This window comes from Kogia breviceps, chromosome 5 (assembly GCF_026419965.1).
Source record: "Kogia breviceps isolate mKogBre1 chromosome 5, mKogBre1 haplotype 1, whole genome shotgun sequence".
Taxonomy (NCBI): domain Eukaryota; kingdom Metazoa; phylum Chordata; class Mammalia; order Artiodactyla; family Physeteridae; genus Kogia; species Kogia breviceps.
Genome location: NC_081314.1, coordinates 143,756,317 through 143,772,757, shown reverse-complemented (window position 1 = coordinate 143,772,757; position 16,441 = coordinate 143,756,317). Strand labels below are relative to the sequence as shown.

General features: G+C 38.3%; 1 protein-coding gene across 3 annotated transcripts in view; it reads left to right on the top strand.

Moving 5' to 3' along the window:
- Positions 1 to 16,441, top strand: part of BRWD1 (bromodomain and WD repeat domain containing 1) — a 122,781-nt gene that overhangs the window by 15,171 nt on the left and 91,169 nt on the right. For all 3 annotated transcript variants that reach the window (XM_067035122.1, XM_059065272.2, XM_067035123.1), the window contains 3 exons: positions 12,800 to 12,950; positions 14,993 to 15,091; positions 15,434 to 15,594. In XM_067035122.1, the coding sequence (XP_066891223.1) occupies positions 12,800 to 12,950; positions 14,993 to 15,091; positions 15,434 to 15,594 (411 nt within the window). The remainder of the gene's footprint in view (positions 1 to 12,799; positions 12,951 to 14,992; positions 15,092 to 15,433; positions 15,595 to 16,441) is intronic.

Here is a 16,441-nt window from a genome sequence, read left to right as displayed (position 1 = left end):
GCACGGGCTTAGCTGCTCCGTGGTATGTGGGATCTTCCCAGACTAGAGATCAAACCCATGCCCCCTGCATTGGCAGGTGGATTCTTAACCACTGCATCACCAGGGAAGCACCAGGACTATTTTTTTAAGAAAGTACGTTTATTGGCGGTTGATAATTATTCATCTTTTCTGAATTGCCTTTTTATATCTTTTACTTGCTTTTTTCCTGCTCTCTTACTGTTTTGCAAGAATTCTCCATATATTAGGTTATTCTTTAGTCTGTCACATGTTCTAAATTCCTTTTTCCAGTTTGCAGGTTGCTTATTAGTTTCCTTTGGAGGTTTTAATTTTAGAGGTTTAAGATTTTTAACTTTTTACATGTCTTAATCTTTATTTTGCTTTTATGTTTCTTTTAAAAAAATTTTTTTTTGCTGTACACGGGCCTCTCACTGTTGTGGCCTCTCCCATTGTGGAGCACAGGCTCCAGACGCGCAGGCTCAGCGGCCATGGCTCACGGGCCCAGCCGCTCCATGGCATGTGGGATCTTCCCGGACCGGGGCACGAACCCGTATCCCCTGCATCGGCAGGCGGACTCTCAACCACTGCGCCACCAGGGAAGCCCGCTTTTATGTTTCTTAAACCATACTTTCTGTACTAGAAAATTATAAAGGCAATATTATGTATTTATTCATTTATATTTTTTCCTACGCCATTTATAATTTCTTTTATATTTTTAGTTTTATCATTTTATTTTTTAAAAATAAATTTATTTATTTTATTTATTTATCTTTGGCTATGTTGGGTCTTTGTCGCTGCGCATGGGCTTTCTCTAGTTGTGGCGAGTGAGGGCTAACTGTTTGTTACAGTGCATGGGCTTCTCATTGTGGTGGCTTCTCTTGTTGTGGAGCACGGGCTCTAGGCTCATGGGCTTTAGTAGCTGTAGCTCACAGGCTCAGTAGTTGTGGCTCGCGGGCTCTAGAGCACAGGCTCAGTAGTTGTGGTGCAAGTGCTTAGTTGTTCCACGGCATGTGGGATCTTCCCGGACCAGGGCTTGAACACGTGTCCCCTGCATTGGCAGGCAGATTCATAACCACTGCACCACCAGGGAAGCCCATAATTTCTTTTTTTTTTTTGCAGTATGCAGGCCTCTCACTGTTGTGGCCTCTCCCGTTGCGGAGCGCAGGCTCCAAGCGCACAGGCTCAGTGGCCATGGCTCATGGGCCAAGCCGCTCCGTAGCATGTGGGATCTTCCCAGACCGGGGCACGAACCCGCGTCTCCTGCAACGGCAGGTGGACTCTCAAACCACTGCGCCATCAGGGAAGCCCCGTAATTTCTTTTTAAATGTCTTTATGTAGAGTTTATTTTAGCATTTGGTTTGTATGATATGTGGATCTAGCCTTTTCCAGATTGTCAGTCAGTTTGCAGGTAACATCTGAGTTATCTTCTTTCTCTGCAGAGAATGCAATCATTATCATTTTCTAAGTTCTTTCTGACTTTCCTCTATGGACTTTTTCTGTTCTTGTGACATTCTGTACTGTTTCTATGATTGAACTTTTTTTTTTTTTTACGGTACACGGGCCTCCCACTGCTGTGGCCTCATCCATTGCGGAGCACAGGCTCCGAATGCGCAGGCTCCGGACGCGCAGACTCAGTGGCCATGGCTCATGGGCCTAGCCGCTCTGTGGCATGTGGGATCTTCCCGGACCGGGGCACGAACCCGTGTCCCCTGCATCGGCAGGCGGATTTAGGTCTTCTGCCTATTTTTGGATTGGGTTGTTTGTTTTCTTGATATTGAACTGCATGAGCTGCTTATAAATTTAGGAGATTAATCCTTTGTCGGTTGCTTCATTTGCAAATATTTTCTCCCATTCTGAGGGTTGTCTTTTGGTCTTGTTTATGTTTTTCTTTGCTGTGCAAAAGCTTTTAAGTTTCATTAGGTCCCATTTGTTTATTTTTGTTTTTATTTCCATTTCTCTAGGAGGTGGGTCGAAAAAGATCTTGCTGTGATTTATGTCATAGAGTGTTCTGCGTATGTTTTCCTTTCAGAATTTGATAGTGTCTGGCCTTACATTTAGGTCTTTAATCCATTTTGAGTTTATTTTTGTGTATGGTGTTAGGGAGTGTTCTAATTTCATTCTTTTACATGTAGCTGTCCAGTTTTCCCAGCACCACTTATTGAAGAGACTGTCTTTTCTCCATTGTATATTCTTGCCTCCTTTATCAAAAATAAGGTGACCATATGTGTGTCGGTTTGTCTCTGGGCTTTCTATTCTGTTCCATTGACCTATATTTCTGTTTTTGTTCCAGTGCCATACTGTCTTGATTACTGTAGCTTTGTAGTATAGTCTGAAGTCCTGGAGCCTGATTCCTCCAGCTCCGTTTTTCTTTCTCAAGATTGCTTTGGCTATTCAAGGTCTTTTGTGTTTCCATACAAATTGTGAAATTTTTTGTTCTAGTTCTGTGAAAAATGCAAGTGGTAGTTTGATAAGGATTGCATTGAATCTGTAGATTGCTTTGGGTAGTAGAGTCATTTTACAATGTTGATTCTTCCAATCCAAGAACATGGTATGTCTCTCCACCTGTTTGTATCATCTTTAATTTCTTTCATCAGTGTCTTATAGTTTTCTGCATACAGGCCTTTTGTCTCCTTAGGTAGGTTTATTCCTAGGTATTTTATTCTTTTTGTTGCAGTGGTAAACGGGAGTGTTTCCTTAATTTCTCTTTCAGATTTTTCATCATTAGTGTATAGGAATGCAAGAGATTTCTGTGCATTAATTTTGTATCCTTCTACTTTACCAAATTTGTTGTTTAGCTCTAGTGGTTTTCTGGTGACATCTTTAGGATTGTTTATGTATAGTATCATGTCATCTGCAAACAGTGACAACTTTACTTCTTTTCCGATTTGGATTCCTTTTATTTCTATTTCTTCTCTGATTGCTGTGGCTAAAACTTCCAAAACTATGTTGAATAATAGTGGTGAGAGTGGACAACCTTGTCTTGTTCCTGATCTTAGAGGAAATGGTTTCAGTTTTTCACCATTGAGAACGATGTTGGCTGTGGGTTTGTCATATATGGCCTTTATTATGTTGAGGTAAGTTGATTGAACTTTTATAATATATAATCAGCATTGTAGGTCAAAAAGAAGGTGGTCATTAAATGCATTGTGTGTGCTTTAAGGTGTTAGGGAATTAGAAAGGAATTGGTTTTGAACTATACCTTAACCAATAGCTGTGTAGCCATGTGTACTTTCTGGCCTTGTATTTGGGAAATAATATTTCTGTTCTGAATTATTCAATTGCATTTAGTTAAGTATTTTAGACATTTCAGGACTCAGAACCTGAACCTTTTACTCTCCATCAAGTACATTTCTTTGATTCTTTGTAAACTCTGATTTATGTTTGTATTGCACTTTATGAATTTGTTTTAAAGACGTAGCTAAAATGAATAGGTTTTATTTCTTTTGGTCATTTCGAATAGGACAGACTTCTAGGTGAAATAACTAAGTTTGGCTAGGAGATGTTTTACATTGATGTTGAAATCTTTGGTCTTTACTATGTACATGTGGCTGAAATTGTTATTTGACCAAGAACATTTATTATTTCATATCTTCTGTAAGCTATACATGTGTAAAATTCATGCATTTTAAAGTGCCTGTTTTGGGAATTCCCTGGTGGTCCAGTGGTTAGGACTCTGTGCTTCCACTGCAGGGGTCATGGGTTCTATCCCTGGTCAGGAAACTAAGATCCCACAAGATGTGTGGCACCAAAAAAAAAAGTGTGCCTGTCTCTTCTGTTTTAATACATCTTGTTAAACAGTATCTTTTTTTTTTTTCAGTATGCGGGCCTCTCACCGTTGTGGCCTCTCCCTTTGCGGAGCACAGGCTCCGGACGCACGGGCTCAGTGGCCATAGCTCACGGGCCCAGCCGCTCTGCGGCATGTGGGATCTTCCCAGACCGGGGCACGACCGCGTGCCGCCTGCATCAGCAGGCGGACTCTCAACCACTGCGCCACCAGGGAAGCCCCAAACAGTATTTTTAAAAAATGAAGTTTAACTTCTTTGGGAATGTTTATGTCTTCATTAAGTTCCATGTGCAGCAGTCCCCAACCTTTTGGCACCAGGGACAGGTTTCATGGAAGACAGTTTTTCCACGGGGTAGGGGGCGATGGTTGAGGTGGTAATGCAAGCGATGTGGAGTGGCACATGAAGCTTCGGTCACTCGCCCGCTGCTCACCTCCTGCTCTGCGGCGCACTGACGGTCCCGCTGCTGGGGTTGGGGGCCTGGGCCGCGCAGGGTCCGTGCTGTCATTAGTCTTTGCACATTTTGGTCATTCCACTCGGAAAACTGTGTCATTTTGATTTGGTACAACAGAAATCTCAAGATGAGTGTTTTCTGTTCAGAAGTCAGGTGATTTATGTCTAAAATCCCTGAGAATTTTGCATTCTGTGTTTTATTCTTTTCAGGTGATCTGATGGTAGTTCTAGAAACAGCAGGAGAACTCCTTGTGAAGAGTATCACAAACCTCACGGGAATTACCTGGTGGTCCAGTGGTTAGGACTTGGTGATTTCACTGCTGCTGGGGCCCCGGTTTGATCCCTGGTCGGGCAACTAAGATTTCACCATCTGCGTGTTGACCAAACAAAAAAAGAATATCAGAAGTTTTAGTTGTTTTTTCTCCTGAATAGTTTGTAATTTGGAAAAGCTTACATGGTCTAGAAACAGGGTTCATTGTTTTGCTAAGGGAGGAAGAAAATATTAATAGATTGCACAGAAATGCTAACTAAGGATATGTCCTGGCAGTGAAACTGAGAAGAAATCTCCTGAGGCAGGGGACCGTTCCCGTAAAATTTCTCCTCCCTAATAAAATAGTCGCAGGAAGAAAGAATCCTTCCTTTCCAGCATTTCTAGGGTGTGATGGCAAGAGCTACAAAAACTATCCAGCAACGTAAAAACTAAGAGTCTGAGAGGAAAAAAGCCAAAATGTCAAGGATGCCCAAGCAGAAAGACACGCTCTTTAATGACACCATTAGATCACTGCATCGATTCCATCCACAGACTTGTAAGACACCATTACATATCTTTATTATTACTTAAGCGACTGCTTTGCAGCAAATGAAGTATTCAACAAGCCTATTTTCATGTGCTGCGCAAGCTCACAAAATCATAAAAGCATGTCCACCATTCTGAATATCTGTAACAAAGTCACCCACCAACCATCTCAGTAAAGTGAGGCTTGCCTGCACTGCTCTGGGAAGCTAAAACTGGTTAACTTTTTTGAATTAAAATACACTGAAATGCTTTTAAATGAAGGATCTTCACGCCAGCACTAGAACATTTCTCTGCCTAGGTCCTTATGTATATACTGTTAAGCTCCTTTTTCCTCTTATTTATATAGGAATATTCTGCCATTGACTACTAAACTTGCACTTTTTATTTATTAAAAATTTTTTAAAAATTAATTTATTTTGGCTGTGCCATGTCTCAGTTGCGACATGCGGGATCTTTAGTTGGGGCATGTGGACTCTTAGTTGTGGCATGCATTTGGGATCTAATTCCCCAACCAGAGATCGAACCTGGGCCCCCTGCCTTGGGAGCATGGAGACTTACCCACTGGACCACCAGGGAAGTCCCTAAACTTGCCCTTTTTAAATAAAGAAGAACGTCTGTCTCATCAGAAACTGGGGGAGATTTCTTAAGGAAGACACCAAATTTGGTTTTTTTTTTTTTTGTAAAACACAGTGCTCTCTGTCACTTCTTATGTTTCATTGTTATACTGTACTTTTTATTGTTATAGGAATTATGATATGGCAGTTTACTTACACGTTTTCTGTTGCAGGATTTCTAGGTGTAGCTTAAAACAATTTGAGGGAAAGCTAAAGATCAGACAGGTACATATTAAAGATATTAAATATTCATTCTAGATCCTGATTAGATTATAACATCCCAAACTTTACAGAAAAAGCTACTTTTCCCCATAACGTTCCAATTATGTATTTATTTTTTGGGAATTTTTGAATTTTATTTATTTTTTTATACAGCAGGTTCTTATTAGCCATCCATTTTATACACATCAGTGTGTACATGTCAATCCCAATCGCCCAATTCATCCCACTCCCCCCACCCCCCACCGCTTTCGCCCCTTGGTGTCCATACGTTTGTTCTCTACTTCTGTGTCTCACTTTCTGCCCTGCAAACCAGTTCATCTGTACCATTTTTTTAGGTTCCACATGTATGTGTTAATGTACGATATTTGTTTTTCTCTTTCTAACTTACTTCACTCTGTATGACAGTCTCTAGATTCATCCATGTCTCTACAAATGACCCAATTTCATTTCTTTTTATGGCTGAGTAATATTCCATTGTATATATTTACCACATCTTTATCCATTTGTCTGTCGAGGGACATTTAGGTTGCTTCCATGACCTGGCTATTGTAAATAGTGCTGCAGTGAACATTGGAGTAAATGTGTCGTTTTGAATTAACGGTTTTCTCTGGGTATATGCCCAGTAGTGGGATTGCTGGGTCATATGTTAATTCTATTTTTAATTTTTTAAGGAACCTCCATACTGTTCTCCATAGTGGCTGTATCCATTTGCATTCCCACCAACAGTGCAAGAGGGTTCCCTTTTCTCCACACCCTCTCCAGCATTTGTTGTTTGTAGATTTTCTGATGATGCCCATTCTTACTGGTGTGAGGTGATACCTCATTGTAGTTTTGATTTGCATTTCTCTAATAATTAGTGATGTTGAGCAGGCTTTCATGTGCTTCTTGGCCATCTGTATGTCCTCTTTGGAGAAATGTCTATTTAGGTCTTCTGCCCATTTTTGAATTGGGTTGTTTTTTTAATATTGAGCTGCATGAGCTGTTTATATATTTTAGAGATTAATCCTTTGTTTTGTTGATTCATTTGCAAATATTTTCTCCCATTCTGAGAGTTGTCTTTTCGTCTTTGTAGTTTCCTTTGCTTTGCAAAAGCTTTTAAGTTTCATTAGGTCCCATTTGTTTATTTTTGGTTTTATTTCCATTACTCTAGGAGGTGGATCAAAAAAGATCTTGCTGTGATTTATGTCAAAGAGTGTTTTTCCTATGTTTTCCTGTAAGAGTTTGATAGTGTCTGGCCTTCCATTTAGGTCTTTAATCCATTTTGAGTTTATTTTTGTGTATGGTGTTAGGGAGTGTTCTAATTTCATTCTTTTACATGTAGCTATCCGGTTTTCCCAGCACCGCTTATTGAAGAGACTGTCTTTTCTCCATTGTATATCCTTGCCTCCTTTGTTATAGATTAGTTGACCATATGTGTGTGGGTTTATCTCTGGGCTTTCTATCCTGTTCCATTGACCTATATTTCTGTTTTTTTTTTTTTTTTTTTTTTTCCCGATATGCGGGCCTCTCACTGCACAGGCTCAGCGTCCATGGCTCACGGGTCCAGCCGCTCTGTGGCATGTGGGATCTTCCCGGACCGGGGCACGAACCCGTGTCCCCTGCATCGGCAGGCGGACTCTCAACCACTGCGCCATCAGGGAAGCCCCCTATATTTCTGTTTTTGTGCCAGTACCATACTGTCATGATTACTGTAGCTCTGTAGTGTTGTCTGAAGTCAGGGAGTCTGATTCCTCCAGCCCCGTTATTTTTCCCTCAAGACTGCTTTGGCTCTTTGGGTTCTTTTGTGTCTCCATACCAATTTAAAAAATTTTTGTTCTAGTTCTGTAAAAAAATGCCATTAGTAATTTGATAGGGATTGCATTGAATCTGTAGATTGCTTTGGGTAGTATAGTCATTTTCACAATATTGATTCTTCCAATCCAAGGACATGGTATATCTCTCCACCTGTTTATATCATCTTTAATTTCTTTCAACAGTGTCTTGTAGTTTTCTGCATACAGGTCTTTTGTCTCCTTAGGTAGGTTTATTCCTAGGTATTTTATTCTTTTTGTTGCAGTGGTAAACGGGAGTGTTTCCTTAATTTCTCTTTCAGATTTTTCATCATTAGTGTATAGGAATGCAAGAAATTTCTGTGCATTAATTTTGTATCCTGCAACTTTACCAAATTCATTGATTAGCTCTAGTAGTTTTCTGGTGGCACCTTTAGGATTGTTTATGTATAGTATCATGTCATCTGCAAACAGTGACAATTTTACTTCTTTTCCAATATGTATTCCTTTTATTTCTGTTTCTTCTGTGATTGTCTTGGCTAGGACTTCCAAAACTATGTTGAACAATAGGGGCGAGAGTGGACATCCTTGTCCTGTTCCTGATCTCAGAGGAAATGCTTTCAGTTTTTCACAATTGAGAATGATGTTTGCTGTTGGTTTGTCGTATATGGCCTTTATTATATTGATGTAGGATCCCTCTATGCCCACTTTCTGGAGAGTTTTATCATATATGGGTGTTGAATTTTGTCCAAAGCTTTTTGTGCATCTACTGAGATGATCGTATGGGTTTTCTCCTTAAATTTGTTAATATGATTTTTTTTCCTTCAATTTGTTAATTAGTAAGGTTATCTAGACCCTACTACCACTTTCTGTAACTGCTATCCAGGGTTTGAAAGGGCTTATGCTCATGGCAGTATTTGGTGATAATGATAGTAATACAGTGATTCTAGGACTGTTGCTCATAAACTTTCTGAGACTGAATATGCCTACGAAAAACAAGATGGTAGAGAGATGGGCTGTTTGACTATTGAAGGGACTTTGTTTCTGGCTTCACTCCTGCGGACCTTGTGTAACTGTGGCTTACTCATTGAATTTGCTGTTAGAAACTGTTACTAACGTTCATATCTAGGACTTGAAAATATTAGAGGAAAATTAGCTATTATATTGATTTTTGTCAGTATGATATTAATTTTTAAAAATTCAGAACCATTTTTTCATTTTTTTGTTGTTGTCTGTATTGGGACTAGAACCGTATTATTTTTCAGATACACCTTATTTTGTACAAAATAGGATAATCCCCCCCCCCCCCCCCAGATCTTTGATTATGTTATGTTATCTTTGATTTTGTTTTGTTAGAATCCTCAGAAAAGCAGAGAATCTATAATTCTCTTTATGGGAATTAATAGCTGCTGGATGGAGTCCATGTTCCTATAGTATCTGGACTTTGTCTATATCTACTTGCCTATGTTGAAGCCTTCTTTTAATTTAATGATCAGTTTTATTGCTTCTTCAGTACTGGCAATCTTTTATTGCATGTTTGTAAAGTCCTCCTTCCGTATCATGTAAGAGATGAAATATCTAGCAGTGAGAAGCAATCTGTTTAAAATTTTCTATCCATACCTTTTCTACTTGGAGAATTTCTTTTTATCCATATCTTTTATAGTTGATCTTCAGAAACAAGTCTCTATTCTCAGAGTTGGTTGTGTAACCTCAAAACTTAAAGTCAGTTATATAATTAGAAGTTCTCTATCCATCTGAGTAGTGGAAATCTCAAAGAAAACTATTAGAATGATTTTCCACCTTACAGAAGTCATGTTGCCATTGTCCAAAGTCATTCTCTCTTTTTTTTTAAAAAAAACAGATTTATTTATTTATTTTTGGCTGCGTTGGCTCTTCCTTGCTATGCGCAGTCTTTCTCTAATTGCGGTGAGTGGGGGCTACTCTTTGTTACGGTGTGTGGGCTTCTCATTGTGGTGGCTTCTCTTTGTTGCTGAGCGTGGGGTCTAGGTATGTGGGCTTCAGTAGTTGTGGTTCACGGGCTCTACAGCGCAGGCTCAGTAGTTGTGGTGCATGGTCTTAGTTGCTCCATGGCATGTGGGGTCTTCCCGGACCAGGGCTCAAACCCGTGTCCCCTGCACTGGCAGGCAGATTCCTAACCACTGTGCCACAGGGAAAGCCCCATCTCTTAAATATTTAATCCTTTTAGTTATGTTGTTTAGGTCAGTTAGTACAGTTACTTCAGTTGGGTTTTTGTTTTCAGATTTGCGTTACTGACAAGTTCTTAGATCTGTGATTTTCTTGATCTTGTTGGAATTAACTTCTAGTTCCTCCTATCTTCCTCTCTACTCTTATGATGAGCTAATTATTTACACCAGTTTTTGGACTTTTACATACTGACACTTTTGAAGCACGGAGTGCTAATATTAAATACTTTTTTGAGGTCTGAGCTTTGATACATCTTTTGAGTTTTATCTTGGAATATGTGTCATGGTGGGAAACATAAGTCAGATTGGAAAGTTGAAGATGTCACCAGGGCTTATGAACAAAAACTCTATATTGAATCCAGTTTTATCTTACATTTGAATTCATCATTCAGAACCAAAAGTAAGATCTAGAACTCAGTTTCAAGTTTTCTTTGTAGCAGTGTTTCTCAGGGAGTTTGAAAATGTGTGGGGCCTTGTTGGTGTCAGAATGGCATGGGGAATATTGTTGGCATTAATGGAAGGGAGCCAGAGATACTATGTGTCCTGAATGTGGGCACAGTTCTATGCAGTGATGTTTTGTCAGAACTTTCTCAATGCTCATAGCATCACGATTGAGAAACCCTAGACATGAAGCATTAAAGTTTATGGCAGATACATTCATATCAGGTAACATTAGGCGTATTCATGAGTTAAACTTACACAGTATCCTTTGTATTCGTTTTTATTTTTTTGATGGTAGATTCTTGAGTCTTTTTATTTATTTGTTTGTTTTGGTTGTGCTGGGCCTTAGTTGTGGCAGGTGGGCTCCTTAGTTGTGTCACGTCGGCTCCTTAGTTGTGGCTTGCGGGCTTCTTAGTTGCGGCTTGCTGGTTCCTTAGTTGAGGCTCACTGGCTCCTTAGTTGCAGCATGCGGACTCCTTAGTTGTAGTATGTGAACTCTTAGTTGCGGCATGCATGTGGGATCTAGTTCACTGACCAGGGATCGAACCCAGGTCCCCTGCATTGGGAGCGTGTGAACTTAACCACTGTGCCACCAGGGAAGTTCCAATCCTTTGTATTGTTGTTTTTTTAAAAATTTGTTTTATTTTTGGCTGTGTTGGGTCGTTGGTGCGTGCAGACTTTTTCTAGTTGTGGCAAGAGGGGGCTACTCTTCGTTGCAGTGCATGGGCTCTAGGCACGTGGGCTTCAGTAGTTGTGGCTCGTGGGCTTCAGTAGTTGTGGCTCGTGGGCTCTAGAGCACAGGCTCAGTGGTTGTGGTGCACGGGCTTAGTTGCTCCATGGCATGTGGGATCCTCCCTGACCAGGGCTCCAACCCATGTCTCCTGCACTGGCAGACGGATTCTTAACCACTGCACTACCAGGGAAGTCCCTTTTGTATTCTTGTTATTTATTTTTTTGAGGTATAATTGACATAATAAACTGAGCATAAAGTGTTGAAGTTGATAAATTTAGATGTTATGTGTACCATGACCCAACACCTCAGTGAAGATAGTGAACATACTTATTACACCCAAAAGTATCCTCTTCTTTATAATTCTTCCTGCTTATTTACCAGCCCCCAGTTACCTGTGACCTGCTTTCTGTAACTATATATTAATGTGCATTTTCTGGAGTTTTATGTAAATGAAATCATATAGCACGTGCTCTTTTTTCTGGCTTCTTTCAGCATAATTATTTCGAGATTCATCCGCGTCATTGTGCGTTATTAAATTTTTTTTTATTGCTGAATAGTATTCCATTGTACAGACATACAGTAGTGTGTGTAGGCATTCACCTGTTAATGGACATTTGGATTGTGTTCACTTGGGGGCTCTTAAAAAGAACGCTGTTCAAGAACATTCACATACAAACCTTTACGTGGATGTGTGCTTTCACTTTTCTTGGGTAAACACCTAGGAGTATTATAGCTAGATAATATAGTAATGTATGTGTTACTATTAAAAACGCTACCCCATTGTTTTCCACAGTGATTGTTCTGTTTTACATTTCCACCAGCAGTTTCTCTACATTTTTGCTGATCTTGGTCTGGTCAGTCTTTAATTTTAGCTATTCTCGTAGGTGTGTAGGGATATCTTATTATGATTTTGATTTGTGTTTCATCAGTTACTGGTGATGTTGAGCATCTTTTCATGTGTCTGTTTGCCATCTGTATGTCTTCTTTGGTGAAGTGTCTAGTCAAATCATTCTTAAAAATTAGGTTTTTAAAAATAGTGTTGATAGTTCTTTATATATTCTGGATACAAGTCCTTTACCAGATATATTCTTTGCCAATATTTTCTTTCAGTCTGTGGTTGTCTTTTCATTCCCTTAACAATACCTTTTGAAAAAACAGAAGTGGTTAGTTTTGCTGAAGTCCATTTTATCTATTTGTTGTTTTGTGATTATGCTTTTGGTGTCATTTTAGAAATTTTTGCCTAACATCAGGTCATAAAGAGTTTCTCCAATGTTTTCTTTTATAAATTTTATGGTTTTAGATGATACACTTAGATCTATGATCTGTCTTGAGATAATTTTTATTTATTGTGTGATATATAGATTAAAGCTAATATTGTAATTATTTTTTGGCAAATGGGTATTCACTTGTTCCGGCACCATTTGTTGAAAAAGATTATCTTTTTTTTGTACCTTTGCCAAAAGTCAGTTGTTCTTATATAACAAGTCCTGAAATCAGGTACTGTTAGCCCTCAACTTTGTTCTTTTTCAAAGCTGCTTTGATTTTTCTAAGCCATTTGCATATACATTTTAGAATAAAATTGTCAATTTCTACAAAAAAAACCTACTGGGATTTTGGTTGGGATGGCTTTGAATCTATAGATTAATTTACTGCTTATTTCATTCTTTAATTTCTCTCAGCAGTGTTTTGTATGTTTTTCACCTGTTTTGTCAGACTTATCCCGAAGTAGTTAATATTTTTTGAAACTCTTGTAAAGAATGTTGTTTTTGAAACTTGCTCTCCAATCAGGTCTTGTCCAATAAGCATGTGGCTCCTGACCATCTGCTGCAAATCTGCCAGCGCATCGGCCCCATGTTGGATAAAGAGATCCCACCCAGTATTTCAAGAGTCACTTCTTTGCTTGGTGCGGGAAGGCAGTCTGTGCTACGTACGGCAAAAGGTACCTTAGTTTGAAGAAGTGTTCTGCTTTGTATTACTAGCTTAGCAATTATTATAATTGTGAAGTAACGTAAGCACTGCGGAAGAAAGGTGATATCCATGATGTGGACTATAAAATTCTCTGCATTTAGCGTAGACGTTGAATTTTATTACATCAGTGTTTAATGGGTCCTTCTGCACTTAAAAAAATGATAAAGGTATAGATGTTAAGCTTAAAAGCTTGAATTTATTCTGAGATGTGTTTGAGGTTTTATCAATGTGAGTTCTTATTTTTCCATTTTGTAGCTCACTTATAACTTCATTGAATGTAATTGTATGTGTCTAATAAACTCTTTAAATGCTAGAAGTATTTCATTTGAATATTTAGATTCTGAAGCCCTTTTATAAGGGGAAGTGATTTTCTAAATTTGGTAGCAGTTTGAAAACGAGCACCAAAAATGTACAAATGCATGGTTCTTTTTCACCAGTTTAATTTTTTTGCGAAATTATGTGGTAGCAAAATGTTTGGAATTGCTGTTCTTTTTCTGTTAGCTTGGTATAAATTACTTAGACTCAGTATATGTATGAGATATGATCTATGTATACAACGTGGCTTAACTGCTAATGGGCAAGAATGTTGGCTCTTCTGATCCTGAGTCTACGTCAAGTGCATCCCTCATGATTATTTTTAAGATCTGTTGCTGATGTGATGCTGCTTCTTAGATGCTCCACCAGTATAAAGTTTGACTGAGAAAGAACAACCCTTCCTCTTGGTTCCATGCCAGACTGGTTTGTCAGCTTTAGTTGTTTCTCAGTGCTCTATGGTGGCTTGAATCAGGAAACTGTTCATATTCTTCCTTTTTCTGTGTCCCTACTCACCTTGTAATTATTCTGTTTTAGGTTGTTATATAGTAGTTGCCTGGGTAGCCTGTTTTCCTGTTTTCTTTACTTGTGTCAAGCTCAATGTCGTTTTGTGATGAGCACTGCTTTAGAACTGGCAGACCTTAGAAGAAACTTCAGCAAGCTGTCCTAGGGTAGGGACCATATTTCTCTGTTTTGTACTAGTGACACAAGAGGATGCCTTGTAACTGCTCTTTGATAATGATAGTGGTAATGAATTCATTCATGTAACACATGATATGCCTGTTAGTTTGGGGCACCCGAGGCTCAGTAGAGGGTTTATATAATGCCTTTCTTACCTTCTTCTTTCAGTTGTGAAGAAGCACATTTCTAGCACAGCATAATCTGTGTTCTGCTGCTATCTCCTATAGAGGGGATAGACAGTTTTTCTTAGTATATTTGCTAAGAGGGATAGGACTTCAGAATTAGTGTTCAGACTCAAGGATCCTACATAAGCTCTTGTGTAAAGGATTATCTATGATCCTAAAACAAGAGGAAAGACATTTAATTTTGTCAGTACTTTCTAAGGAGATTAAAATCGTGGTAATATTGGCCATCATTATTTTTAAAACTCAGTAACATTTCACTAAGTTTATTAAGTCAGGATTTTCATATAAAACAAAAACATTAAAATTTTCCTTACAAAAATTTCTGGTTTTCGAAAGTTGGATCAGTTGTGATTAAGACCTTTACCATTAATAATTGTATGGTATGATTCCGCAATGAAAAATAAAAACCTGTTTGGCATTGAGTGGGACTTGGAGTCAAAAGATCTGGTTTTATGGTCCATCTTGACTAATCATTTGCAGTGGATCTCGTTAAAGGTCCTGGAACCTTTGAGCCTCAGTTACCTCACTTGTAAATTGGCAATGATACCTACCTCACAGGGTTGTTGTGAGGATCCAATGAGATAATGTATGTGGAAAGCACTTTGTAAATTGTAAAGTGCGACACAAATGTTAGTTGTTGTTGTATCTGAGATGTCTTAAATTTTTTTTTTTCCTTCAGAAATAGTCTAATAAACCTCTAGGGCTTTTCTGTTAAAGTATATTAGTTGGTAAACCTTTGAATAAACAGTTTATTACAATATACGTAAGTATTCTATAAAATCTTTCTTGGGGTTAACTTTCAAGATTTTATGTGTATCTAAAATTCATTTTAAAGACTGCAGGCACACAGTTTGGAAGGGCTCTGCCTTTGCTGCTCTTCATAGAGGAAGACCTCCTGAAATGCCGCTGAATTACGGTTCCCCACCAAATCTTGGTAAGTGGGGCTGACTTTTCAGAGGCCCAAAACCATTTTTTAATTTCTTGACCAACTTTGTAACTGCTATATTAAAACTTAAAGGTAGTACTGGTAATGTTGCTTCAAATTTATGGTTTTCCTAAAATTATTACTATAAGTAATAAAAGTCAATGAAAACAATCTTATTTTAATAAGAAGTCTGTATTAGTGCTTATAGTAGAAGAGAATTGGGAAGAAACTTTGTCTTTAGGATTTCTTGAACATTGATTTTTGTGACCCTCTGGAAATTGTTTTGGAGGTTTTCTTAGCTTCTTACATATTGGCTCCCCCTTAACCACTCTCATTGTTTTTATTTCCTAGTGGAGATACATCGAGGAAAACAACTCACAGGGTGTTCCACTTTTAGCACAGCATTTCCAGGAACTATGTATCAGCATATAAAAATGCACAGAAGGATTCTCGGACATCTATCTGCTGTTTACTGTGTAGCATTTGATAGGACAGGACATAGAATCTTTACAGTGAGTTAACATTTTAAACTCAATTTGGTATCATCTGGAGCACTTTAGTGTGCCTCAGAATTATCTAGAAAATCTTATAAAACATGTACATTCTATCTTTCCTTTTTGTCAGGAATTTTGACTCAGTAGTGGGGCCCATGAATTTACATTTTTATTCAATATCGCAAGTGATTCAGATGCAAATAATCAGGCCTTGTGTATTTTTTGTGATACACTGATTTAGAGCAGTGGTTCTCGAGCATGATCATCAAGGATGCTAAACAATATGCATTCCTAATGCTTCCCCTCCAGCCCATCCTAGACCTGCTGAATTAGGTTATATATAGTATGTATTAAAAACAAATCCCCTCTACATTAATCAAAAAGACCCCCTTACCCCCAAATCCAAATCTCTACAGGTGATTCATATTCACATTGATTAATCATGATCCAAGGAAATTGATTAACAGTGAAAGATTATTTTATAATTGTAAAAGTATATGTAAATATTTGGAATTTAATTTTAATGTTTTAAGGGAAAATAAGGGTGGGTAAGAAATTTTAAATTTCATTTTTAAGTTGTTGAGACTCAGAGTAGATACTCGAATATTTGCTGAATGGATAGATGCTTGCTGGTACTATAAATTTGAGACTCTGTTGCTTAGTTATTTAAAATGAATGTTCTAGTCCCATTATTTTTTGTTTTTGGAATTGCCACTTCTTCAACTTGTGAAACATAGATCAGTCTTAACTAACACTTATCAAATTATTTAGCTTGATGTGAGCTAACCAAGCATTTAACTATTGTTAATTGAAATGGGTGAGCCATGAACTTTTAGTTGGACTTATTACATGGCAGAGAATTTGG